This window comes from Onychomys torridus, chromosome 6 (assembly GCF_903995425.1).
Source record: "Onychomys torridus chromosome 6, mOncTor1.1, whole genome shotgun sequence".
NCBI classification, from domain to species: Eukaryota; Metazoa; Chordata; class Mammalia; order Rodentia; family Cricetidae; genus Onychomys; species Onychomys torridus.
The window spans coordinates 121,274,945-121,302,024 of NC_050448.1; the positions used below are offsets into that span (position 1 = coordinate 121,274,945).

Sequence of the window (27,080 nt, forward strand, 5' to 3'; positions counted from 1 at the left end):
CCTGGTTGGGGATGAAGCTCTCATAGAGCTCTGTCATCTGTCAGAGGGCACAGGTGGTTAAGTGCCGATCTCTGGCTGACATGACAGTCTTTCTTCCCTCTGTTAACCTGACTTATAAACTGTGGCCTCCTTCTCTGCCTTCCCTTTCCCATTCAGTGAGCCTCTCAGTTCTATCTTCACACAATGTTTCACATTCAGGGCCATCTCATCTTTCACCTTGAACTATTACCATGAGCTCCTAAGAGTATTTCTGGCTAGGAGACTCTCCATTCTAGTCCTTCCTTATCTTCTTACAAGGAAAGTGGATTGTGTTACCTTCCTGTTTAACCCTTCTGTGAATCTTCCACAAGCTGAAACCACCCTCCTTGGGCAGGGTGATGGGAGCACCATGGTGTGGCTCCATGCTTTCCTGAATTGCAGTTTCCTGCACTAGTTAAATGAATACAATGCCATTCCCCGTCTTAGAGGAAATCTCTTACATATTTGCCATTGGAGTGGCTTCAGTGAGAATGACTCCCATGGGCCCTTATGTTTGAATAACCAGGTCCCTAGTTGGTGGAACTGGTTGTGAAGGATTAGGGGGTGTGGCTTTGTTAGAGGAAGTGTGCTACCTCATGGTTGTGTCTCAATAGGTAAGCTCTCAGCTTCTGCCCAGTGCCTGCTGCCATGCTCCCTGCCATGGTGGTCATGGACTCAAACCCTCTGAAACTGTGAGCCCCAAATTAAATGTGCTCTTTTAGTAAGTTACCTTGGTCATGGTGTTTTATCGCATGAATAGAAAAGTCACTAAGATAGACATGACCAGGATGCCTTTTGATGCCCTTCATCGGTTAAAGAAGGTCTTCTCTATAGGTGCTAAGAATGTGTTGTCATGAATGTTGCATTTTAAACAAATGTTTTCTGTACCTATCAGCATTACAATTTCTCTGTCTAGTCAATCTCTGACTCATTTTCTACTGTTAAATCAATCTTGTTTTCTTGAATAAATCCACCCAGGTCTTCATGTGTTATACTTTAAAAAATATATTTCTGGATTCAGTTGGCTAATCTTGTGTCTAGAACATGGACCTACCATCTGTGCACTGCCTAGGGGGAAGCATTTCTTTTAGACAAGTGGCCAAAAGTAATGTGGTGGGGATCAGAAATCAAAACAAAATTTGACTTATGCTTCTGCCTGGGATTAGGGCCTCTGTGTGACTATCACTGGGGAAGAGGGACTGTCTGAAGCTAGGTAATACCACTGTCAGAAAAATCAAGATGTTCTTATTCTAAAAGCCCACATTCTGCACACAGTCCAATAAAACTCAGCATGAGGCTGAAATAAATCGGATAGAATTTAATTGTTTTAATACCAGTGAAATAAAAGCCTGCATTTACAAATAAACCTATATATAATCAGTTTGCTATTTTACCTAACATAAAATACAATCAATCAAAAGAGAGGGAAGATTACCAGAGTGACCGCAGGAACTATCATCAAGAATCTTTGCTAAGCCATATCTAAGTAGGATACTTTCTCTGAGGCTTTGGTCAGGCCAAGATTGAAGAGGATGGACTTCTCAAGCTCCAAATAGCTCTCATATTCCAACTTCAGCTCAGCCTCCATCTGCTCTTTTGTCTTAGTATAGACTTTCTAGGTAGAAACAAGCAAGACATCTCTGTAAGTCACTGACAGCTTAAAAACCAAGGCGGAATGAGAAGGAGCTGGGTTTTATAGAACAGCTGGTGTGGCTGCTCTCTCGAAGGGGGTTGTGGGAGGGTAGGAGGACAGATGGACAGGGCAGTCTAAGTGCTTGAGAAGTGGGGGAAGAGCCTGCCCTCCATTTTTTCTTTATAGACCAGTAGTTCTCCACCTTCCTAATGTTTCAACCCTTTAGTAAGTTCCTCATGTTGTGGTGATCCCAAACATAACATTGTTTTTGTTGCTACTTCATAACTGTAATTTTGCTACTGTTATGAATTGTAATGTAAGTATCTGTGTTTCTGATGGCCTTAGGCGACCCCTGTGAAAGGGTTGAGGACCCTTGCTATAGGCCAACAGACAGACTTCTCCCCCAGTTTTCCACGTGTCCTGCTTTCCTTATGTGGCTTGGAGGGTAGGTTGCTGACTTGCAGAACTGCTTTGCACTTTGTTGCAGCAACTGTGGATAGACTGCTGGGGTAGAGAGTGGCAGTGTCTCCCACCAAAGCACTTAAAACAGTGTTTGTGAGTGTTCAAAAAAAAAAGCACAAAGCCACCACCAATTAATTTGCTGGGACTGCTGTATGCGATGTCACCACCGAGGGCAGCTTTTGAAATGAGCCCTCCGCTTTGATTGTGTGACTGCGAGTCTATCAATGAGTAGTGTGTGCATCACAGTGTCCACACACTGCTGCTTTTCTTAGGGACCTAGGCTCTCATCTGGAAAATTTCTTTGGAGGATACTATGTGCTTGGCTGCAAAGAGACCACAGGTGGGGTCAGTTAGGAAACCGTGGCGACAAAGAGGCAAGAGAGAAGGCAAGCCAACAAGGGACACGGATACAAACCCAGGCGACTGGAGAGGGAACACAACAAGAACAGTTTATGGAGCATTTAAAAGTCCCCAATGCTAATGGATGACGGAAAACCAGCCCTAGAGTTCCTGTGTCTCAGAGAAGGACTGAGAAGGAGGGAGTGGGCCTGTAGAGTGTCACATTCCTCTGACAGCTTCGTGTAAGATGGATGTTCCCACTTCTCTGTTTCCGGGTTCCACACACTATGCATCACAGTATGATAAAAAGGTACCCCCCCCCATCTATCTGCCACCATAGCTAGCGTAACAGCCATTTGATGGTGAGCGGTCACGCTAGTCAGCTGAAGGCCTTCCAGCAGTCACCAGATGTAGCTCTTGGCATTCCCATTTTCCAGACAAGACAACCAAAGCTCAGCAAAGGTGAGAGCCTGCTCATGTCTTGACTTCTATATTTGGTTCTTTTTTGTGTGGCCTATTTCAGTGCATCATTCACCAGACACAGAAAAATTCCACGTAATGAAAGCACTTACCTGTGGATCCTTGTATCTACACTAAAGGATTTTAGAATTACAGTAAGGTACAGAAAGATGACTTGGACAGAATCTCACTGTGTATCAGGGCTGGTGAGCTGGCTCAGTGGGTATGGTTGCCAAGCCTGACGACCTGAGTTCCTTCCATGAGACTTACATGATAGAGCATTGACTCCCATAAAGTGTCTTCTGACCTCCATATGTGAGTTCTCTACAGCCTTACCACCTAGAACCCACCCATATGCAATAAGCAGATAAAAATGTGATAGAATCTCACTGGGTGTTCAACAAGTAGTTCATTCATGGTGGTCTAGGAAACCAAAGACATGCCCTCTTGACTCTCTTAAGGAAAAGCAGAAAGCTGTGGAGCACACAAGACTCCTGTGGGATGAACCCCATGACACTTTCCCACTGGCAGGAGAGGAACCATTTCTCCTTCCTGAAATTTCACTCACAGTTTTCTTCTTTACCAGTTCCAGGGCTATTTCTTTCTTTTCTTCTTCACGGATAAGCTTGCGCTGCTGGACATATTCCAGATGCTTGACTTCTCTTTCAAAATAGTAGTTCACACTTGATACCTGTCAGAAGCGATGGCCAGTGATGAGCTAACCCCCAGGGACGCCCGTGGTCTGTACAAGGCTCTCTTAGAATGCCTGCTGTTCTATAGTTAGGCTTTTCCCACCATATCTCCTCTCTTCACTGACCACAGCCTCATAGCTGCCTTCTTAACCATGAGCAGAAGAATGTCGTAGAGTGCTTCTCATCCTTTAGGCGGGTATGAATTGGAGGTGTGCCTGCAGGCCAGGGAAGCTAACTCCGTGTGCATGCTTCTGGGCTTCCATTTAGGTCCCTGTGACTTGCAGGTTCGCCCTTATAGTTGGAAGGAGAGGGCTGCAAAAACCTTCAGTATTTATAGTAGAGATATTTAGGAATTTGCTTTTCCCTCTTTTCTTTCTTCTTATTTCAGAGACTGAAGTTGCATGTCCTTAAATAAACTCGGTAAACTCAGATGAAGATAGCTATGGAGACTTTGTATTTCTGGTTGTGAGCCTTTTATGGTGGAGCCATCTCCCCAGCACTCTATGGAGACTTTAAAGGGACTAGAAGGCTGAGCACACAGTCATACAAAATTAGCAGGAAGTCAACAGAGACCTCCCTTGGGGTAGACAGTCAGGGCAAGCTTGCTGCATGTCAGGAACTAGCCTGATGCTGGGACTTTAGATTGTGACCTGCATATTTAATGTGAGTGCATATATATTTACATTCTTCATCTGTCAATCCTTTTATACCCTCGTTCTTAGCATTGTTTGAAACACTTAGGTGGTGAGTATAAGGTTGGAGGGGCAGAGGATTGTGCTTCAGATACAAGGCCAGCAGTGTGCAGAGGTTAGGGAGGATGATGGAGGGGTGTGTCCATATATCAACAGAGTCCTTGGGAAGGATGTCGCTGAAGTGGCAGAGCTAACACTCAGTCAGGGCTTGAAAATAGCGACTCTCCCAGTCTGCACCTCCTTCCCTGGACTCCTTTCTGCTCTCATGTTTGATTACTTACCTTAGCTTCAAACTGTCTAATTTGTATGATAAAATATTCTTTTATTGTTTAAAATGCACACGTTTCTCATTCTCTTGTGAAACAAAAGTGCCAACATTTTAAACACACTTTTAAGGTATGCCCCCAAAGGTTGGCAAGGTGGTTTGGCAGGTAAGGTGATTGCTGCCAAGTCTGATGACCTGACCTCAATCTCTGGTACCCTCATGGTAGAAGGAGAGAACCAGCTCCTGCGAGTTGTCTCCTGACTTCCACAAGTGTGCCATGGCATGCACCCACCCCAACACAAATAAGTATAATTTAAAAAAAAGAAATGCCCCAGCAACATCAAACTTGCAAAACCGAGACTTTACTAACCTCATTAAAGGAAGGATGACTTAACGTCCAGGGAATTTCTAAGATATGCAGTGTTCCATAATAATCAGCTATGGCTATAAACTGCTGCTTAGCTGAAAGGTTGAAAAACAATAGGGGAGAAATTCAACAAACAAAAGTCATCTGAAGAGGTTAAACACAAAAGATGTTTTGTTTTGTGGTTTCCTGAAGGACCTGCTGTGGTTGCCTGGCAACACCACCAGATGCTCATGACTGGACCATGTAAACACGGACAAGTCATTTTTTCCAGCTGATGAGATGGAAGCTAAAACTCCTGGTCTTTGTCAGCCCCACCCCCCCTCAAAGCTCGGTTCTCCTGGTGTCTGTATGAGGAGAGAGGCTGAAAGCCCTTTCTCCAAACCAAAAAGAAAAAAACACACACCAACAACAACAACAACAGAAAAGCAAGCAAGCAAGCAAGCAAGCAAGCAAGCAAGCGGCGAGAGCATGTGGTTCTGAACCAGGACGCCCATTTCACCATTTCAGCCAGCACACTGAGAGCTGAAGGACCGTGCTGGGTAGATGAGTTTCCAAGACACAGCCTGAACCACGGTTTTCCTAAGACAAAACACTGCTTTAAAAAAAAGGAACCAAATGTGTGAGAACACTCATTCTCCATGCTCCTGACATTTCCCCTCCTCGTTTCCAGGTCTGGTTCAAATTGCTGAATTCTACACTCCCAACCCTGCAGGTACAAAGTCGGTGTTTTGAACCACGGATAGGGAAAATGCTTTGGTCATGCCTCATGGCTAAGCGGAAACCAGGTGAGCAGTCCTAGAGATCCTGAGTGTGTGTCGGGGGAGGGTGTTTCCCCAAATGAAGTCATTGAGGCAATCTTGTGCCTTTTGGGAACACAGGGAAAGTACTCCAGTAAGGACAAGTTACACAGAAAAGACTATTTGAGCCAAACAGAAAACAAAAAACAAAACAAAATAAAAAAAAAAATTTTAAAAAACAGAAAGGAAAAATAACCAAAAGAAATAAATTACTTTTCTATAGGTACATCTTTGAATTTGTGCTTGCTGTTTACTCATATTTAACCCAGGCACTAAAGCTTTATGGATATATAACCCTAGAGAATGGTGTGATCCCATGAAGGGGCTTGCTTGATGTGGTCATTGGAAGCATCACTAAAGGATGTAATATCTAAAAAGTTGACAAAGAAACACAACTCAATATTTCTGGAAGAGAAATAGCCAGAAAGCTGCAAAGCTTCAGGACTGTTCTGTTGGGCTGAGAGAAGACAAGATGGATGCTCTTTCCATCCTGTGGTTCAAAATCGGCCTTGGCCTGGCTTTTTTTTAAATTTTTTTATCAGAAGTCTGAGAAATTACTGCTGATGAGTCGGAACAGCGGGGGAGGCTTTGGGCCTTCCAGAGTTTGGGAGCAAGATGGGGGAAGGGGGAAGATGGGAATGTTGTTGAAGAAACAAAGAGAAGAGTGGAGAGCAGAACGGAGAGAGGGAAGGAAGGAGACAGGAGGAGGGTGGAAAGACGCTTGGGAGAAAAACACAGGGTTGGGGGCAGTGTGGGGCGTGGGGGAGAGGGGAGTTTTCAGGGGAACGCCAGAAGGGTTCCCAGTTCTTCCAAACACGTTGCTCGACGGATTAGAATGAACATACAGGAGAAGGTCCAGGGTTTGATGTAGGTGATCATGGTGATGCAAATATTCTGGGACTGGGCTGGTTCATGAGTTTTCTCCAGGAGATCCCAGATGTCGACGTATCCATCCTCTCGGCCGATGTAGAATACGCCAGGCCTTGTTAGGGACCAGGCCCCTGATGTGTACCTTTTCGGTGCGCAGCATGTCTGAAGGAGCGGTCCAGTCTAAACACAAGTTTAAAAGACACATCGAAAAACTTTTCCTGTGACCCAAGGGAAATTCACAATGATTTTTTTTTCAGTACAGCCCAGCTGGCCACGATTACTTAACCATAAGTTTATCTTTCTGGGAGGTCTTACTCCCTTTTCTTGTGAGGTTTTATTTTTATTTTTTTAAATAAGAGAGACACAGACAGACAGACAGACAGACAGACAGAGACTGGTGCATGCTACAATGCCCATGTGGAAGCCGAAGGGCACCCTTGTGGAGTTGGTACTCTCCTTTCACCTTTACCCATTGAGCCATCCTGCCAGCTATGGTGTGAGTTTCTACATAGGACAAGTTATTTTCTCTCCCATTTACTTTATAAGTAACCTTGTTTTCTTCCTTGTTTTAGCTGCTTTTTAGAAAAGATTGAACCCTCCAATTTCGTTTCAGATGTTTCCGAATGGGTTGCTATTTCTGTGAGGATCTGTAGACTGTAGATACAAGAAGTGTGTAAGGAAATTTCTCCTCTAACTTTACCTTGCTGCCAGGGATCTGCTGCCCATGGAAACAGTTCTGGGATCCAGAAGAAGCAAACAAAAAGGCTATTGTTACGGTTGGAATATGTGTCTCCCACAGACCCGTGTGTTGAAGGCTTGGTTCTCAGCTCGTGACACTCAGGATGGCCTGGAAACTTCAGGTGGTGGGGCCTTGATGGAGGAAGGTCGTGCGGGCCTCTGAAGGCGACCCCGGTCCTGAACCTGAGGCTTTACTCCTTATCTACCTTGAGGTGAGCAGCCCCGTCTGCCCTTCCTTCATATTCTGTTTCAGCATGGGGCCAGAACCAGTCAGTCAGAAAACACCTTTCCTCCTTCAGGTTGTTACTGAGGTGCTTTCATCACAGCTGGGCAAGGAAACAAACGTCAGTCCCAGCTGAGAGTCGGCAGCGGAGCCTGCAAACTTTTCATCAGCACCTTCAACGGCTGTAGATATGTGTGGAGCAGAGACTTTAGGCCACCAAAGCACAGTGGAATGTCTTTTTTCCTCTCCACCTGAGGTGATTTGCTAACTTGGGGAAGTTGTCACAGAAGAAAGAGATTGGAAAATGTTTCCTCCTACTGTCGTGCCCATCTACCTACCCATGGGGTATATCCAAGTGTCCCTTATATTTTCAGTGACTAAAGCAAGGCATGGAATTGTCTCCCACAAGTCACCCATGCATAGGAAACCCTGTCGTGAGGGAAGAAGACTTCCCAGGCCTGGTCATTCAGTGACCTCCAAGCCTTTTTGTCCCCATTCTCTCAGTCCCTTTACTCTAAGGCTAACCTGGTTTTTGGTTCCTGACAGTCTTCTGAAAATCATGCCAGAGTTTTCTTTTTCTAATTAGAAAACTTCCTCATTGTAAAAACAAACAAACATCAACAAAACAAATAAAGCCTACATTTATTGATAGAAAGTTTATTGATGGAGATTTAAGTAGCTTTCAGTTTTCTTCAATGACACCCTGTGCACAAATGTTGACACATTTCTTTTTAAGATTATGTGTATCAATTAGATATCCAGAGGGGGTTATTAGGTGAAAGAACATGGCTATTCCAGCTGTGTTACACACATGTTCTCTGTCTGTCTGTCTGTCTGTCTCCCTCCAGTGTTTCAGTGTCATCTTTCCCACCAAAGGGGCATGGTAGTCTCGATTTCCCACAAAAAAGAACTGGTTTGCCCTGCCCTGATTCACTGGACTTACTTGTTTTTCATTTTTTTTATTTGTTTGTGTTGGCAGTCTGGCTCCTATCTGGCAGGATCCGGCTCTTAATCCTGACCAGACCTTTCCAGTGCACACATGTGTCTGGACGAGCAGTGCTCTGCCGTCCCTGGACCCCCAATCTACAAATGCCAACTCCTGAAGCTGCCAACACCCTGCTGGTGCAGACGTAGACGCCCAGCACTGCTCTGGACTTCATCTAGTATCAGGGTCCCATCTTTACAAGGAGGCAAAACTCAAGACAGATGAGCTGCCCACAACAGATATTTTGAAGAAGAAACACTATTAGGTTTCAGAGAACAAGGGCTTTGCTGTGTTGTTTACTTCCTCTCTGGAAAGACAGCCACATGGTTGTGTTTTCAAAGGCTTCTCGTGGTTCTGCTGACATCTGGAGCCAGACCATCTGTTCTCCTTTCTCTATAAAGTACCCCACAGGCATGATACACTGGAACAGCCATTGTTCCTATTGTCTTTCTCAGTAACAAAGACACCCGCCCACTCAGTTCTGCAGGCAACTTACCATGACTTCTTCCTTCCAGATGGCCACGTTCCATCCCCCAACAGTGAGGATGATGTCGTTGTAGAAAGGTGACCTCTGAACGGTGTGGACGGACCCATCATGGACAGTGTAGAGGTTCACAGGTTTCTTGGCTGTGGAAATACACAAGGCCAACTTTGGGTGCATGGTCTGTCACAGAAACTTGCCTTCTGGGCCACTTTTCAGGCCCTCAGCAGCGCCATGTTCTCCTTCATTTACCTGTTCATTAGTCTGTTCGGGAAGTCACTAAATATTTGTGGATTGCTTATATGTACAAAGGTCTTCATGTGGGTGTCTAGACAATGGCTAGCTAGTAACCCAGTGTGGCCTTGCCCTCAAGTGGCTGACGATCCAGTAAACAAATCCTCCAGTAAGTAATTGAAACTGTCAAAGGAGGGATGACAAGGGGCACTCCTAACTTAGATTGAAGGGTCAGATGAATGAATACTTGAGGTCTGAGTGTAGTTGGGCTTTGGGAGTTTCTGCTGTGCAGGAACAGTGTGGACAGAAGGACAGCACACCCCAAAGTCCCTGGAAGAGGAACAGTAAGTGGAAGCTGAAACTGCGGACCTGAGATGTGAATGGACAGGGTCTAGAAGTACCAGACTGTGCAGGGCCCTTCAGGAAAAAGAGTTCAGTCCAAGGCCGAAGTGCAACGTCTTTTCATGCATCCAGCTCAAACCCACTGATGTTTCCAAAGCTACTCTGGCTGCTGTGGGGAGAATGGGTTAGAGGCAGGTGAAGCGAGGCCGGGACCCCAATGAGGAGGACTGCGGTAGTTTAGGTGTGTGTCACAGAGTGGTGACTTGAATTAAGGTACAGTAGAGGAGTGGATAATCAGGACATGAAACAAGACATGGGGACAGCTTGGCTGGGCAGAGTGAGCAAGACGCAGTGCTAAGAGCAGCCTGGGTTCTGACGAGAGCCTCTGGCTTGATGCAGTTCACTGACTGCAACTAAGAAAGGTAAAGGTCAGACGCGGAGACCAGAGCTCTCCGGAGCCTTTGCCACAGGCCCCAGGGGCTTCCTGCCTCTCAGGATTAGGGCTTGGGTTTCCCTTCCATCTGCCAGGGTTGACTGTTGACCTGAATGCTCTTCATTCTTTGCTCCAAACTCCAGGGATGACAGACCATTAAAAACACATGCCTGTGGGGCCTAAGTTGCAATGTCTCTCTGCTCTAGGCTGAAACTGCGAATTTATTCTGTATCTCATCAATTTAATGACACGTGAGAGCTGAACTGATTTCCCCAATCCAAACACTGATGGGATACTTAAGAGAAAGAGACCTCCTACATTTTGTAAGAAAATTATAAAGTAGGGTTTTGAAAGGCTGTTTGTCTGTTCACATTCATGGCACCATCTTTTGCAACAGAAGAAAGATGAGAGTATCCACAGATAAAGGGCCAAACAAAATGTGGACTAGATATGTGATGGGATATTATTCAACCTGGGCTACAGAGATGGCTCAGTGGTTAAACACACCAGCTACTCTTCCAGAGGACCTGGGTTTGACTCCCAGCTTTGGAGCAGATCAGAACACCATGTTTCTATTTAGGGGCAGGGACATTTATTAGGAAGATGTCACTCCTCAACAGCCTGTAAGGCTCCTATAATATTCTCCCTTCAAGAATAGAGACCCTAAAACCATTTAGGACAGGAGTTATAACGGGGGAGTTGGTATAACCCATTTCCACCATGGAAATCCAGAAATATAGTCCCAAAGTCATTCACCAGAAGGGATCAGTTCAGGACTGGAGTCTTGGTCACAGGCTTAAGTGGGGCTTCCAGGCAAAGCTGTTCATTTAGAAAGTGATAAGAAACCAGAGCTCTGGACTGGACCTCATGGGCTGGAAATAAGGACGTTTCCTGCTGCTGGCCAAGGACAAAAATGGGATTGTTCACCTTCAAGGTCCTTGCCCTTAAACTGACGAACTGGTTTCTGCTCCCAGTCCTTCTCGTTATCTCGATAGATCACAGGCTTCCACTCATCCCAAAGCTAGGTGTGTCATGGGGCAGATTCTGATGTTCTCTTCCTTTGCCGTGACACATTACCTGGCGTTTCCAGCAATGGATTTGAAATTATGACTGTCTTCAAGTTGTTACAATAAAAATTTCAAGAACTTTTTTTAAAGCCATATTTGAATATGGAATTTAGGGTAGCCCAAGCCTGTGTTTTCAGAGCGTGATCCTTCTCATTTGGCTCTAGAATAGAGTATCCTTTATCCCCTTTGAGGTGAGAGCTGTTTTTCACATTAACAGCAGGCTGCAGGATCACTATAAAGGGTTAAGAGGTAAGGTTCCAGAGGTTTCAAAGCTTCTGAGAAACACAAAGGGTGAAGGAAATGTGGTCTCTACGGTGGTGAGCCCACTAACCACACCAGGTCGGCCAAGCTGCTCTGGCTTGCTGGCTGTGGCTTCAGGCTTCAGGGTCAGAGTTGAACTGTACAGTTTAGTCCAGTTGCAAAGACAAAAAGGAAGGGCTGGGTCCAGCTTACGGGAGGGGCGGAAGGTCCAGGTGGATAGCAGGACAGGCAGGCGTTGATTCTATCTAGTAGGCCATATCAGGGGAGAATGAGCCAAGCTGAGGCCCCAAAGACAGTTTGGGAGATCTCCACCTGTGGGTCCTTGACCCGTCTGTAGGAGCCATGGTCTCTGCCATGCTAGGTGCCCACATTTTGGGGGGCGGGGACAGTGAGAGATTTATAGCCTTTCCTAGGTCTCAAATGTCTGGTAAGTTCTTGGGGCTAGTTTCCCTAATAGATTTTCTTAATTTGCTCTCGATTTCCTACTGTCCTAAACCACCCTGATACATTTACATTAATAATGATGTATCAGTCTGTGCCACTGTGGGTGGTACCAGACAGATGATGCCATTCGAATGTCCATCAAGCTGCAAAAGTCACCATCCATCCTGAAAATGCACCCTCAGGATGCTTGTAAGAGCAGTCTCTTAGGTCAGGGCCTAGTCTGAAGACCCACTGCTTTATACAACATAGCAAGTTGGAGTAAGGCACAGACTGATCTCAACAAATGTATGAAAATAATAACGGTAACTCTTCTGGGTAGGAAGCAAGAGATCCACTTTCTAAGGCTGTATCTTGAAGAGATCACAGAACTCATATTCTCCAGGCTTTCTTGAGTGGTCTAGAAAATTCCTGGTAAGGCAGAAGACACCCCAGACACCAGTGGCTTTGTTTTTGCTGATGCTTTTGTCTCTCTATGGAGCTGGCCCTGGGGCAGATTCCCTCCACACAGTTTCGGAGTGAGCAGGGCTGTCCTGGCGGCTGGAAACCCTCTGAACTGTGAGATTAACTATGGTATTATCCACAACGGTAAGGTCTGTTCTTTTTAATAACATCCTACGATAATCTTTTCTCCCTGGCGTCCTTTGGAAAACTAGGTGCCTTTCAACAGTTAATGGAGCCGTCTCTAAGTTATTAAATGGAGTGCCGGAGCCTCCAGGCCAGGTTGTTTAAAGAAAATTATAGTAAACCCAAAAGCACAGATTGGTGGCAGACTTCTTAGGTTCAAAGACTGCTGGTGATGCCCAAGGCAGTGATCCCACAGGGCTGCTGTGACAGTGACGAGTTTATCCACGGAAAGTACTTGGAAGAGTGCCTGGTACACATATGTGTTGATTGTACACTTTAAGGGTTTACTAACTAAAACAGTTATTCCAACTGTAGTCATTTAGATCTGCATTTCTTAACTTGCCCCTTAGCTCATGTGGAAGTAGTTGATATGATCCCCCCAACCCATTTTATTTGGGGTAATTTGCCTTTCAGAAGTTATTTTCCCCTGAAGATGGAGTTCTCTCTCCTGCCTGGTTATGTAGAGTTAAGCAGAGAGGAGGGATCAAGTTGTGGCGGCTGCCTCTGCCTTTGCTTAGGAAACATCCCTGGTGTGTATGACAGATGAGGGTGGGAACTCACAAGAAAAACATCTGCAGCACAGTGAACAGGGCACATGGATTACAGTTCAGTGCAGCTGTGTACCAGTTCTCCCACTCTGCTAGCATTATTCAGTGGGAATAGCAGGCTGGCATAGCATTGCCTGTCTCACAGTGCTTGGTGATAGCTTCAGGGGTCTCCACAGCCCAGGCTTAAACGCCAACGAGTGGGAAGCAACCCCTCTTCATCCTGACCACCCGTATCTCATCGGCCATGAAGTCTTGGCCTAGAGACTCTGTCTCCCAAGTTCATCTGCTATATGACTGTCACCTGCAAGTCCCCACCGGGGATCACTAGGCCACTGTGAAGCCTCACCCAGCTTCCCTTAGGAGCCCCACTGACCCAGCGTGCCCCGCGCTCCCCCCCTCCTGCCAGGCCCTTTTTCTCAATACAGTTGGCCTTAAAAACCTCCTTAAGACAGTCAGAGCTCTTTGCCACCTGGACTCAGAGGTCTGGCCCCTGTCCTGCTGTGGCTGACCTCTAGACTGCTGTGTGTTGGCTCTGAATTCTCCTGCATCCTTCCTGCCCAGTGCTCCTTTGGGTTCCCATGTGCTTATCCTTGTTGCTCTTTTGACAAGGAGGGTCTTTCCCCATTGAATCTATATAAAAAGTTCCCAGTCCACCCTTCAGGTCTGTGGTGGTTTGAATGAAATGGCTCCCATAGGCTCATACAGAGTGGAGTTATTTGAACAGATTAGGACATGTGACCTTGTTGGGGTAGGTGTTGTCTTATAGGACGAAGTATGTCACTGGGCATAGGCTTTGAGGTTTCAAATGCCCAAACTAGGCCTTGTGTCTTTCTTTCTTCTTGCTGCCTGCCAATCCAGACATCAAACTCTTGGCTCCTTCTCCAGCAACATGTCTGCCTGCATGCCACCATGTTTCCCACCATGATGATAATGGACTAAGCCTCTGAACCTGTAACCAGCCCTGACTACATGTTTTCCTTTATAAGAGTTGTGGTGGTCATGGTGTCTCTTCACAGTAACAGAACATTGACTAAGACAGGACTCAGCTCAATTGGGGTCCAAGGGGGAGCATTTCTTAACAGCCCAAGAAAGGCAGTTCCTCTCTGGACTTCTCCGTGGACTTTGCTTACTTACAACTGCAATGCAAACATTCGTTTGCCTTTCCAACAGGTCAGAAGAGGACACTTCCTCCTCATCTACTAACACCATTGTCTGGCCCACAGAATAAAAGTGGAATAAAATTCATTTAAAATAAATGACCTTTCCCCCATGGTTAAATAGTTTCAAAAGCAGGCTGTAAGAGGAGATGGGACCTCAGGAGAAATGTATGAGACCAGGAGGAATCCATGTCTGCCATGGCATTGAGTCCTCTATTGTGTGCCAAGGGAGTGAAGACTATTACCATGATACATAGGTCTGGCATGCAGCACACACCCCCACAATGAATATCTATGAATTATCTAATAAATATAGCAACACTTCCAAGGCTCAGAATCTTCACAGAAGAAAGGAGGACAGAAAGGTAGAAGGCGGGCTTTGGAAGACACACTGTGATTCTCACAGCATTTGTGATTACTGGCATAACATCTGGGCAAGATCAGGCCTGTGGGTATCCTGTACTCAACACAAGGGAGAGATGACCCACAAGGCCCCAGTGCCCCTGAGGAACTATAAGCAGATGGTAGATTTTTAGTCAGGTAGGGGCTCTCCAAGCCCTACCCCCTCCTGAATATCTATAAATAGTTAATGGCTGGAGGAGGTTCCATCTCTTCAGTGATGTAGACACTGGCGAAGGAACCCACACCCTGTAAATAACCCTTCACCTAGGACCACATTAGCAAGCCCAGTGAAACTCATTGGGCCATTAAATACATAAATTAATAAGGACTAGGCAAAAGGACAGAGGGGATTAGTGGGAGCTGGGAGCAGACAGGCAATGAGGAGTGAAGAGGATACAATGCATTGTGTATGTGTGTTAACATCCCATTCTTATGTATAACTCACATATGCTAATAACAAAGGGAAGATCTTATTAATAACAGGCTAATCCATAAAACTTACGCATGAATCGCCCAGTTTCAGAGTCTCTCTCCATTTTCCAGTCTGTATATATCACTTCACCTTCCTAGAAAGATAACAGGTTCTGGATAAACGCAATGGTAAGTTCAGAGGCAAGTGACCTTGTTTCCTGTGACCCTGTGTTAAGACTGAGGGAACAAAGACAAATCAAAGCAACGAGTCACTTTAGTCACACGTGACTTCAGAGGACCGGGAGGGAAGAAAGGCCCCAAACTCACTGCATCTGATTTCAAGCTGAAGTGTAGAAAGAGTTTGCTTTAGGCACACACGGTGACATGAGTAACCTGGGTAGCTGTGGAGACTTGTTGTGCATAACTGTTGGTGTCCCTAACTGTCTGAGGATGAGTGGGGGACGAGGGCAGGTTTGGGTCATTCAGTGGTTTGTACTCGGCTGACAACATCCCCAGCCCATTAAGGAGATTTCAAACCTGAGTCTACAAGGCACCTAAGTTCAAAATCTTAAATACAAATGACCATATTAAACCATGAAAGTGCCTTCAAACAGGAGACATGTAAAATAAAGGTTATAAAACCACAACAGCAAGGGATGTAATTTAAAGATCAGACAGTTCTCGTTTACCTCTGTTCCCACAAAGAACTTGGTGCAGAAGTCTTCTATGGGCTTGAGAATATTGGCCATCCCGGCCTCCAGATTGTGGTAGGGGTTTACTTCTGCTGTCTTCAGGGCTTTCACCTGGCTGAACACCTTTTCCTTCAGAAGAACATGGATAGAAGATGTACCTGTTTAGAGAGAAAGATCTTTTAAGATGTCTGTTATATTTCCTGTTGCTTGCCACACACTATTCCATTCATCTCTTTCCCAATATGGCAGTGATTTAGTGCAAGACTCGTTAGGCTTCAGTTTAGCAGGAACTCCCATCCCTTTTAGGCCACCACCGACTACGTTATAATATATTTACACATTAGAGCTAAATGGGAAAGGGGCATAAGGGGACAGCTATCCTGGAGGCCAAAGTACCAGGATTATCCTGGAGGCCAAAGTACCAGGATTATCCTGGAGGCCAAAGTACCAGGATTTTTCTTTCAATTAGCTGATGTCATTTTATTTTAGAGAAAGATTTTTATGAGGTAAAACTTATAAATATTGTTAAGCTTTTGGAAAATAGAGAAAAGCATGTGCCAAATAACAAAATGCACTTAATGCCACATCTTTCAGAGATAAACACCACTGGAGTGCTGCTGTTCTCTCTGTAGTGACAGCCTGTGGATACACATAAAACAGACTTTGTAAATATGGGTCATATTCTGGGACTGGAGAGGAGGCTCAGTAGTTAAGAGCACTGGCTTCTCTTTCTAGAACCTTGGCTCAGTTCCCAGCACCCACATGACAGCTAACGACATTTGTAACTCCAGTTCCAGGGGACCCAGTGCCTTCTTTCAGCTTCCATAAGCCCCTGACACACACGAGGTACAACACACACACACACACACACACACACACACACACACACACACGCATGCGCAAAACACTCACACACAACAATAAGTAAATATTTAAAAATTGAATCATATTCTAACTTGAGGGAGTGCTCTTTTGTTCTCTTAGAGACGGGTGAGGTGAAATTGAAGAAGGGGAAAGGTAGGGAACACACAAACACTAAGGAAGGTGTCAACATCAAGAAAATAGTGGGGGTTTGAAAAATCGTGTGTGTGTGTGTGTGTGTGTGTGTGTGTGTGTGTGTGTGTGTACGTACATGTGCACAGTAAGTGTGTGAAAGTCAGAGACCAACTTTCAGAAATCTATTCTCTCCTTCACCATGTGGGTTCCAGGGATCAAGTTCAGGTCTTCAGGCTTGTGTGACAATCATCACAATCACCTTACCTGCTGAGCCATGATGGTGGCTCAGTAAAACAGTTTCATGCTGTGCAGTCAAAGAGCCAGAGAAAAATGTTTCCATCAGCCCCATTTACTCAGCCTTGACTGGGATAACCTTGGGTATTTAGTGAGTTCAAAGCCATTCTTATGCACCACAGAGTTTCAGTAATTCTTGCACCTGACTTTTATTGACTACTTACTACAAGCCAGGCACTAAATTGTGTGCATTTCTATATTACCCCATCTGCACAATGTCCTATGATGTAGCCACGTCTGTTACATAGACCTTTTATCTTCTCACTTTTTTTTTCCAGGCAAGATAGAGAAAAGGCAAGGCACAGAGAGGCACAGCCATTTACTTGGTCAAAACAATAACCTGTGGCTTTGAGATTTTAGACACAGACCATCAACACCAGAATCCACTCTTAACCACTATGCTGCTGCTGAAAAAGTATGTGGCAGGCTGTGAAGGCTGTTCTAAAAGAATTCAGAAGCTATTAGAGCAAAGCCATTCTCCTTAAAATGCATGCAGAATTTCTCCTGGAGAAGTGGAGCTGGTGTCCACCTAGAGCCTTCATCCTTATTGACTGGTTCATGGTACCGGAAGATACTCTTGCATGCCACTAGAGCAGAAAGCTGAACACCAACCCAGTTACAAAGGCTTCAGTGTACAACGATGACCTGTCTGCATGATATGCTGGTGTGATAGTGACACAAAAATTGTCACTATCTGATTGGATTTAAGACCCACTCCATGAGATGGAACCCATGCCTGACATCCCCAGCTGTCTAAGAACCTGAGACTAGGTCAGCCAGGAACCTAGGGAAAAACCAAATACTACTGCTCTGCTAAAGGGACTTAGCAATAAAATGACTCCTCATGACATTTTGCTATATCCATAGATTAGTTTCTTGCTCAGCCATCATCAGAGAAGCTTCTCCCTGCAGCAGATGAGAACTAATACAGATACCCACACTGGATAATGTGCAGAGAGTGAGAGAGACCTTGGAACTCACAGTCCTAAATAGACTGTCTCATTAAATACCTCCCCTCAGGACTCCGGGGATTTTGCAAAGAATAGGCTGGAAAATTGTAAGAGCTGGTGGGGGTGGAAGACATCCAGGAAACAAGGCCTTTAGACACAGAAGGGCTGACACAGGTGAACTCAGAGACTGGCAGCATGCTTAGAGCCTGCAGAGGTCTAAGCCAGATGGGGTCCCAGTGCTGAGAAAGGAAGCAGACACAAGCTCCCCACCCCCAATCCCTAACCCAGATGTTATTTCTCATTGACAACTGCTCACAAAGGAAAACACAGTTTTCTCTAATAGAGTCTCACTGGGTCTACAAACCACACTGCAGGGCAGGCCCCATGCTCAGCAGCAGATGGACAGCACAGAGACAAACCCAATGGTATTTCTGGAGGTTTGTTTCTTTCTGAATGCTTTGTCTGGGCCTTTCTTTCCTCCCTCCCTCCCTCCCTCCCTCCCTTCCTTCTTTCTAACCTTACAGGTCTTCTGCTTATATATTATGAGTTCTGATTTTGTGTTTTTATGGGTTCTCCCCCCCCAGCCCCACCTGTGTGTGTGTGTGTGTGTGTGTGTGTGTGTGTGTGTTTGTGTGTGTGTGTCTGCATCTGTATGTGTTTCTTGTGCTTTTTCTTGGGCTCCCTTTTTTTCTCTGTTTGTTTTCCTATTCTGGTTGGTTTGATTTTTCTAGTTGCCTGCTTGTTTTTAATGAGGGAGAAAGGAAGGCTGTGGAACTGGGTGGGTAGGGAGGTTGGGAGGATCTGAAAGGAGTTGGGGTAAGGAAAACCATGATCATAGTATATAAAAATATTTTCAATTAAAAATAATTCACACAGAATTTTTTAAAGTTTTAACTGAACTATGTCTAGGGACCACTAACTCCTCTGGGTTCTAAAATGGAGGGCAAAAGGTGATTAGTCTTTGGTCACTAGATGGCGACAGAATACCAGAAAACTGAGCACATTCAACAGGGGCCGTGATTCATGGTCAACAGGCAAAATGTCCCAGGAAAGAGTTCTGTGTGCACTCTACTGAACAGATCCAAGGCTGGCCAGAATAGGTGCATAGCTGGCAGTGTGCCCAAACCACAGTGGTGTCTAATGAAATTCTTAAAGCTGGCTATTCACACAGGAGGCAGGAAGTGGTCAGTCTTTCTGAGACCATGGAATTGCCTGCAATGTGAATTTTTGGACTGCCCACTTGCTGGGAACATGCCTATTCCTTCTATGGTGTAATTTATCCCAAATGTTTTTCTTTAAGAATAACTTATAAAATCATGTTGTCCAGAAAGAAAATATTCATTTGATGACGTGTCTTCCTGTTTGACAACATAAGGATGTGCTACAAGCTGTTTATTTTAGGGCTTTTCCTTAAGTGCATGTAAATGGATTTTATATCTGTCCCACCAGAATATTAGCTCTGTGAAAGGAAAGACTGATCTTAAAAAAGATTCATTATTTTAAATTTAAATTAAATTTAAGTGTGTGTGTGTGTGTGTGTGTGTGTGTGTGTGTATGAGACATGTAAGTGCAGATGCCCACTAAGTCCAAAAGAGGGTGTTGGAACCCCTGGAGCTGGAGTTTGGTAGTTGTGAGCCATGTGACACCATTGCTATGAATTGGACAGGGTCCTCCAGAGGAGCAGCCAGTCCTCTCAAGGGCGAAGCCATCTCTGCAGCCCCGAGACATGCCTTTTTCAGCTGTGCTTTCAGAGCCTTTTGGGGGCTCTCAGGGGCGTTGTGAGAGTTGAAGAAATACTTGCCGATTGAATGTAGTATGAACATGGCACCTCCCATGTGTGAGGTCCTAAGTCCTAAGTTCACTTCCCAGCAGCACAAAAAAAGAAAGGAAGGAAGGAGGGAGGGAGGGAGGGAGGAGGGAGGGAGGGAGGAGGGAGGGAGGAAGGAGGGAGGGAGGAAGGAGGGAGGAAGGAGGGAGGGAGGAAGGAAGGAAGAAACACTAATTTTAGGATTTATGTGTCTAAAGACAGAACTTCAAAACTTGAAGCAACAGCTGAAGAGAATTAGACAAATGTGCAACAATGACAGATCATGTGCCTCTCCCAACAATGACAGATCACGTGCCTCTCCCAACAATGACAGATCACGTGCCTCTCCCAACAATGACAGATCACGTGCCTCTCCCAACAATGACAGATCACGTGCCTCTCCCAACAATGACAGATCACGTGCCTCTCCCAACAATGACAGATCACGTGCCTCTCCCCCGCAGTTGTAGGACAAGGAAACTGGAGTCCAGGAAGGAGTCTCCCTGTGTCTGTGGTTTCACTTTCTACAATTTCAGTTCCTTACTCAAGGTCTACTGATGTCAGGAAATAGCAAATGGAAAATTCCAGAGACGAAGCCCTTCTGAGTTTTCAGTTGCACGGCAGTCTCCTTGGAGTGATGAGACCTTGAGCCTTCCGGTCGGTGCTGCTGGGGAATGTCCCTGGGCGGCTCATCCACACTGCGCAGGGCACCTGCCCGTCAGCCACTTAGCCACCCTGGTAATGAGGTAGGTGGCTGTGGGACTGCCAAGTTCGGGCTCAAGTGACCTTGCCCTCCTTTTGACTTACCAATGGCGCTAAAGTGCACAAGCAGAGATGCTGGTGACTGGGACGCCCATGAGAGAAGCCGTAAAAACACTACAGGTGAAAAGCAGGAGGCACAACTCAGTTCTCCCAGGGTGATTCATGGGAGCTTCCTTCCACGATACAGTCACAATGCTGTATTTTATTAATAGCACCGTTAACGTCTTACTTTGCCTTGTTTATAGAACAAATCTGTGCTTTTGTGTCTTGATGCGGCTACTGAAGGTCATGGAACTCATCCCTCACAGATGGAGTACATTGCTTTGTTAGCTGATTGGGTTAAACAAAGCTTACACAGCTTCTTGAAGTCAGGGTCATGACCCCATGTCATAACTGAGACTGGGGGTGGGTATCACTAAAAATCAGTAAAGGTCTTCTACTGCTGGGCATGGTGGCACACACCTTTAATCTCGGCATTCAGGAGGCAGAGGCAGGTGGATCTCTGTGAGTTCCAGGCCAGCCTGGTCTCCAAAGCTACACAGAGAAACCCTGTCTCGAAAACAAACAAACAAACAAACAACAACAAAAAATTAATCTACTTAGCTTAAAATCCATAAGCTTAAAATGGCAAATATATATATTTATATATTATATAAATACATATGTATATATAAATACATATGTATATATAAATACACACACACACATATATATATATATATATATATATATATATATATATATAAACACACACACGTATATTTGCCTCAAAAGATGCAGAAACAGCTTGTGACAGAATTTGGCCCTGGTTTGTCATATAGGCAAATGCTGGCAGTACCCCTAAACATACTGACAAGTGACTTAGCCCAGGCTGGCCTGGAACTCACTAGGTAGTCCCTGCTGGCCCTGAACTTGAAGCAATCTTCCTGTGTGGGCCTCCCAAGTGCTGGGATTACAGGTGTTATCTACTGTATCTAGCTCGGGCAGGTGATTTTTGACAAATATACACCTCAGCCAGTGGAGAAAGGAGAGCATTTTAAGCAGATTGCAGAAACACATGTAACAAGCTGGATCCATAACTTGCATCCTATAAAAGTTAACTCAAAAGAGATCATAGATCTGAGAAAAGCCAGTGGAAAATATCTAGAAAAAAATGTTTGCAGCCTTGGATTAGGCAAAAATATCTTTGATTCATTGCCAATATTTATAATGCACAAAAGAGCCAATTGATAAATTAGATTTCCTCAGAATTAAAAAGCTTTGATTTTGCAAAGACTATTAAGAGAATAAGACAACATAATGTAGGCTGGAAGGGAATATTCCACAATCATATATCTTATAAAAACTAGTGTCTATGATGTATTAAGGATTCTCAAAGATAACAAACAAGCCAAGTTAAAAAAAAAAAAAAAAAACTGGACAAGGGCTGGAGAGATGGCTCAGTGGTTAAGAGCACTGGCTGTTCTTCCAGAGGACCTGAATTCAATTTCTGGCACCCACATTGCAGCTCACAGCTGTCTGTAACTCCAGGAGGTCCAACACCCTCATATAGACATATATGCAGGCAAAACACCAATGCGTATGTAATAAAAATAAATAAATCATTTTTAAAAAACTGGACAAACGTTTGAAGAGATGTTCCACAAGGAGGACACAGGGCAAGAAACTGTGCAGAAGTCCACCGAACATCCTCCGCAGGTGAGCGAGCAGACCCCACTGTGCCGCAGACCACACTGTGCCACACATATTTACAAGAGCCATGCTGAAAATACTGCATCAACTGCCAGCAGGGCACAGGGACACTTGGATCGCACACTGCGAGTGGGTGCAGCCACACAGTGAAATCTTAGTCTGTGGGGTGGCAATCCTGGTTGTCAACTTGACACCAGGGAGTAGGGAACCTCAGCTGAAGCATCGCCTCCAGCAGAATGACCTGTGGGCAAGTCTGTAGGGCATTTTTTTTTAATTGCCAAATGATGTGGAAGGGCCCAGCCCACTGGGGGCGGCACCATGCCTAGGGAGGTGGGTCTGGGTTGTACAAGAAAGCCGGTTAATCATGGGCCTAAGGGAACAAGTCTTGTAAGCAGCATTCTTCCTTGTAAGCAGCTTGAGTTCCCGTTTCCAGGTGCTTGCCTTAGGCTCCTCCCCTGGCTTCTCTGGGTGATGGACTTCCCTCCCCAAGGTACTTTTTGGTCTGGTATTTTTACCATAGCAATAGAGAAGCAAATTAGGATAGTCTCTGATGAAAAAGAATGAACTAGGGACATAGATAACATGGATGAATCCATAAGTAATGATCCCAATTAAAAATGGCCATTACTTTTAATCCTAGCAGTAGGGAAGCTGAGGCAGGAGGATTGTGAGTATGGGGCCAGCCTGGGCTACACAGTAAGAACCTGTTCCCTCCAAACCAACAGACAAACAAACGAGCAGCTAGCGAAAAATGAGAGTGCATACTCTGAATAATTCATATAAAACATTGTACAAAATGCAAATTAATGTGACGGATGACAAAGGGACACTTCTGGGAGAGAACCTGTGGGAGTGAGGAATGTGCTCAACACAGTGGCCCTGATGGTGTTTCCTGGGTATGCATATTCGAGCTGCCCAAACTCTTACTAATGGACAATATACCTTATTTCATAATAAAATTATTAAGCCAAATAAAAACTTCACATTTTACAAAGTGTAATAATGTCCATATTCTAAACTAGGTAAAGTACTCACATCTTTATGACTACTTGTATTTACCCAGTTAAAAAATGATAATAGGGTTGGGGGTGGAGACTCACATCTGTAACCTCAACACTTCCAAGGCTGGGACTGTAGGGTTGCTGTGAAATGGAGGTAGCTTAGAATACATACATAAGGAACTCCAGGCCATCCTGGCTAATCAGTAAGAAAAATATCCCAAGATATATAACACAAGACAATCTCTTTGGAAGTTGCATTAACATATGTTTGCCTTTGTTTTCCTAATTATAGAACACGAATGAAGATTCCCAGGTTGCAGGGTTGTTGAAAGCATCTGGTTCTACTGCCATACTAGCCTTACAGTGAGACCTTGATGAGTGTTGGTTAGATGAGAGAAGAAACACACAATGTTAGATAGTAGCAGTCCCTGACCCACAGAATGAAGCCATGCACACCATTAGCACAATCCCTGACTCACAGAATGAAGCCATGCACACCATTAGCACAATCCCTGACTCACAGAATGAAGGCATGCACACCATTAGCACAATCCCTGACCCACAGAATGAAGGCATGCACACTATTAGCACAATCCCTGACTCACAGAATGAAGGCATGCACACCATTAGCACAATCCCTGACTCACAGAATGAAGGCATGCACACCATTAGCACAATCCCTGACTCACAGAATGAAGGCATGCACACTATTAGCACAATCCCTGACCCACAGGATGAAGGCATGTACACCATTAGCACAATCCCTGACTCACAGAATGAAGCCATGCACACTATTAGCACAGTCTGTGACCAACAGCTGGAACTCAATTAATTATATTGGATGAACTGGATCCAAAGTGGGGAAGAAAAGAATCCCTAGTAGTTCCTTTGAATCTCAGCAGGTCTAACCAAAGGAAAACAAACACATTATGCTTTTTAAATGCCCCCAAATACAGATTCCTTCCCCTGCCTGCCAACACAGGTCTGCTTCAGTGGGTTATTAATTACATAAAAAAATATTTTTTTAGATGTCCTTTGTTAAAACTTTGGAAACTTTACAACAGAAGTCTTTGGGGACCATCAAATGTCTGAAAAAAACGCTTCAATTGTAGTAAGCTTCGCACATTTTCCGTGCACTTTGCTTTCCGGTGATGCACTTAGTAAACCTTTGAGGGTTTTGATAGCTTGTGCATACCCTACAATCACTTTCCAAAGAAGCATGGGCTGAGCCACGCTAGATTTAAAAATGAATTTTCATTTTTCATCCAGCTTCATTTGTCATGGCACTGTGTAACTATTAATTTAAAAATTATTATTATGGAAATGGGTTTCTTTGTGTTTCATAATTTATTTTCTTATGCCTGAGATAAGTTTAAGTCTATAAAATTATTCTTTGAATACTACACATTCATTCATTCTCTTAAAATTTTATTTTATTTATATATTCTTTGAAACTTTCATACATGTATACAATGTACTTTGATCATATCCACCTATATTTGTTATGCTATTATTGCTGTGATGAAATACCACAACCAAAAGCAAGTTGGGAGGAAAAGGTTTATTTCACTTACAGTTCCATATAACAGTTCATCATTTAAACCAGTAAGGGCAGGAACTCAAACAAGGCAGCAACCTGGAGGCAGGAGCTGATGCAGAGGCCACCTCAGGTTCTACTCAAGTCCAGGAGTTCAAGACCAGCATCGGCAATAAAGGCAGGTAGAACAGACAGACAGAGACAGACAGTCAGACAGATGCATGCACACATATGCACACACACGCACACACATTTGCACACACTTAGTGCTTTCACAATTGAGCCATAGAATTCTGTTGCAATGTCTGTGTCCTGATGGGTTCAGTACAGGCTTTCTCTCCTACAGCAATTATAAACTTCCATCCTGAGGGTTTCATTAGCTGAATTCTTTTTACAAATCAAGCAATTCTAGAAGATAATGCCCCTCCCCCCAAAGGTTTCATATTTCTCAGGGTTATAGATGATGGTTATAGGGTTGAGGATGGAACAAAATATTAGACTCAGTATTCTCCTTAAGAAACAAAAAAGGAGAATGGATAGGTCTAAGATATTAAGGCAAATTATTGTATATACTAGTAAACTAATTTAGTAAAATATCAACTTCAGATAATTTGCATTGCAATGGATTCTTATATATTGATACAAATGTAAACTATTTTATATTCATATTTAAGATAATTTGCAAATTGATACAAATTCAAAACTATAATTGCCGTATTGTACACATATTCCTACTCCTATTTGAAATGTTTTGTATGTTGATACAAATGTAAAATTATATTTGTCATACTGTATGTATGTTCTACCTCTGTTTAGGATATTTTGTATATTGATACATATTGTTGTCATATTGCATATTGCACTATACATTTCTACCTCTCTTTAAGATATTTTGTGTATTGTCACAATTTTGAGATCACTGTCCTTTAGCTAGATAAGTCTTACAGATTTATAGTCACCTATGCTTGTCATCTCTATAGTTATGTTAGTTAGCTTTCCAGATTTATAGATACATAGATCAGATGGACAGGTAATCTTCAAACACTTCATAGACCTAGAGAATATGGCATTTAAATAATGTGACATGAGACATGATTGCTCCTGACAGCACCGATCTGATCCTGAGAGAATGTTGGGCTTTTAAGACACTCAGTTTGGAAATTTGTCTTCTTCCCGGAGCATAGCGGCCTACTGGGCAAAGAGCAGCCTTTGTCTCGACTGCTGACAATACGAATACTGTCCTTTCCAGATGAGTAGGACACAAAGAAAAGCAACTGAACTCTGCCAAGAAAGGGCAAGATGCTCCTTCAAAATTCCTGCTTCTGAAAATGGTCTGTCAGATATTCTGGGCCTGCAGCCAAATTGGATGCCCCAGAGATGCTGAGAAACTTCAGGTGACTGTCCAGGCTTCCAGCTGTCTCTGTCTATTCCCAAAAGATTTCCCAAAGTTGCTTGCGTACATTTCCTGTTTTCTCAGGTATCACTATGTTCTCTCAGGTCTTTGATTGGTTTGAACGCTAATAGTTACAGTTAAAATCTTTTCATATCTTAGCTAGAACATATTAAGTACTAGATTCAGGTTCTTCAGGATAGGACAGCTTTTGGAATAATCTCTCTAACATGCCATTTACCTATGTTCTTGACATCTCTGGATTTTAGTATGTGTCTCTTGTTTGATGTTGTTCTTGTTGGTTGTAGTTCCACTTTGCTTAGGTCATTATCCATTATTTCTCCTAGATAACACTTAATAATCATTCCTATTGTATATAGTTTTGTGTTAGGTTAGAACTTGCTTATTTAGACAAAAGGGGAGATGCAGTGGGTGGCTGTTTGAACCATGCCCTGAAGCACTGCCCCTAGTGAGGTGGCAAGTAACTGTGACCTATGACCTTGAGGTACATGCCCCTGGGGTGTGGCCACTGGTGGACCCTTCATACCTGGGATGCATATATGAGCTCTTTCTTCGATACCTCTTTGGAGGCTGGAATAGACCAGGGCAGAGCTTATCAGAGAACAGCATTGGACTGTGCCTCACCTTTCCAAGATCCTGCAACAAATTCCTTTATTCTGTTTTGTGAGTTAACGTCTAAATAAATTCTTTTGTTCATTAAATAGATTCCATGGATTGCTAGCGATATAACCACAATAGACTGTTCTAGCAGGTAACTCACCTTAGACATGAATGGATATGAATGTTCCAAGATGTGCTTTTAATGGGCAAAGGCAGTTAGTTACCTTGCATTTTGCAAAGAAGAGGGTCTTCACCCAGGCTCAACTTGGTTGGACAGTGGTCTAAACTTGTTTCACCCTTAGACAGTTTTATCTGTTGAAAGAACATTAAAAAAAGATATATTCTTAGGAAACCCATGAATTTTTTCTTTACCTGTTTCTTCTGCCCCCAGAGT

General features: G+C 44.1%; 1 protein-coding gene across 1 annotated transcript in view; it reads right to left on the reverse strand.

The window, feature by feature from the left end:
* Positions 1-1,361: 1,361 nt before the first annotated feature.
* The window catches only part of Dnai3 (dynein axonemal intermediate chain 3), a 69,622-nt gene continuing 43,903 nt past the window's right edge, over positions 1,362-27,080 (reverse strand). The window contains exons 16-23 of the mRNA XM_036190828.1: positions 26,911-26,998; positions 15,634-15,794; positions 15,036-15,099; positions 9,037-9,167; positions 6,570-6,774; positions 4,931-5,022; positions 3,480-3,602; positions 1,362-1,633 (exon numbers count right to left, since the gene is read on the reverse strand). Of these exons, the coding sequence (XP_036046721.1) occupies positions 1,490-1,633; positions 3,480-3,602; positions 4,931-5,022; positions 6,570-6,774; positions 9,037-9,167; positions 15,036-15,099; positions 15,634-15,794; positions 26,911-26,998 (1,008 nt within the window). The 3' untranslated portion in view covers positions 1,362-1,489. The remainder of the gene's footprint in view (positions 1,634-3,479; positions 3,603-4,930; positions 5,023-6,569; positions 6,775-9,036; positions 9,168-15,035; positions 15,100-15,633; positions 15,795-26,910; positions 26,999-27,080) is intronic.